Below are 622 nucleotides of genomic sequence, written 5' to 3'. Positions count from 1 at the left end.
CTCGCTCCCACTACCGCTTTCGGACGCCATGTAGGCATCCGATGCTCGCTCGGTGCAGGGCTCTGGGCTAAAGGGGTTCGCGACCATTTTGCGAGGCCCGGAAACAAATGGGTTACAACAAATTTCATCCTCTAACTATCCCCATTTAGGATGGGGAACATATTAATAAGGAGCTATAATTCGAGAAAACGTTCACGGGATTATGAATGAATTGGTGTCGCAAATGAAAAGACGACCGACGCTGGCACTGTAAGGGGGTTGGTTGCGTTCGAAAATAAACAGCAGTGTCGTGACTTCTAAACGTCTGATGCTATGGGTGGCGCCTAGTACCAAGCATTTAAGAGAAATCTCTCGTGAACGCTTTTGGTCTACTCACAATCTATAAAGTGAGATAATTAACACCTTACCTCAGACTCATCCCCTCGGACACAAATGCAGGCGGCCCGTCGCCTGAAGCCGTCTTCATCATATATCCTCGTCGAATTCGGCTTTTCCTTCACCATTTTCACAGGCACTCTCACAACGAACGTAAATAAAAAGATAGCGAAACCAAAGAACACACACTACAGCGAGAAAAGATTTCGACGTAAAGGTCGACTAAAACCAATCAAAATAAAAAATA

The 622-nt window shown here is 45.7% G+C and overlaps 1 protein-coding gene across 2 annotated transcripts in view; it reads right to left on the bottom strand.

Moving 5' to 3' along the window:
* Positions 1–616, bottom strand: part of LOC113203756 (diphosphoinositol polyphosphate phosphohydrolase 2) — a 10,802-nt gene extending 10,186 nt beyond the window's left edge. For both annotated transcript variants that reach the window (XM_026418599.2, XM_026418600.2), the window contains exon 1: positions 408–616. In XM_026418599.2, coding sequence (XP_026274384.1) covers positions 408–503 — 96 coding nt within the window. In that variant the 5' untranslated portion in view covers positions 504–616. The remainder of the gene's footprint in view (positions 1–407) is intronic.
* Between the last annotated feature and the right edge of the window lie 6 nt (positions 617–622).

The sequence above is a fragment of the Frankliniella occidentalis genome, unplaced genomic scaffold, assembly GCF_000697945.3.
Source record: "Frankliniella occidentalis isolate FOCC.00 unplaced genomic scaffold, Focc_3.1 Scaffold212, whole genome shotgun sequence".
NCBI lineage: Eukaryota > Metazoa > Arthropoda > Insecta > Thysanoptera > Thripidae > Frankliniella > Frankliniella occidentalis.
Note: the sequence above shows the minus strand (reverse complement) of the source record. Positions and strands in the feature narration are given on the sequence as shown.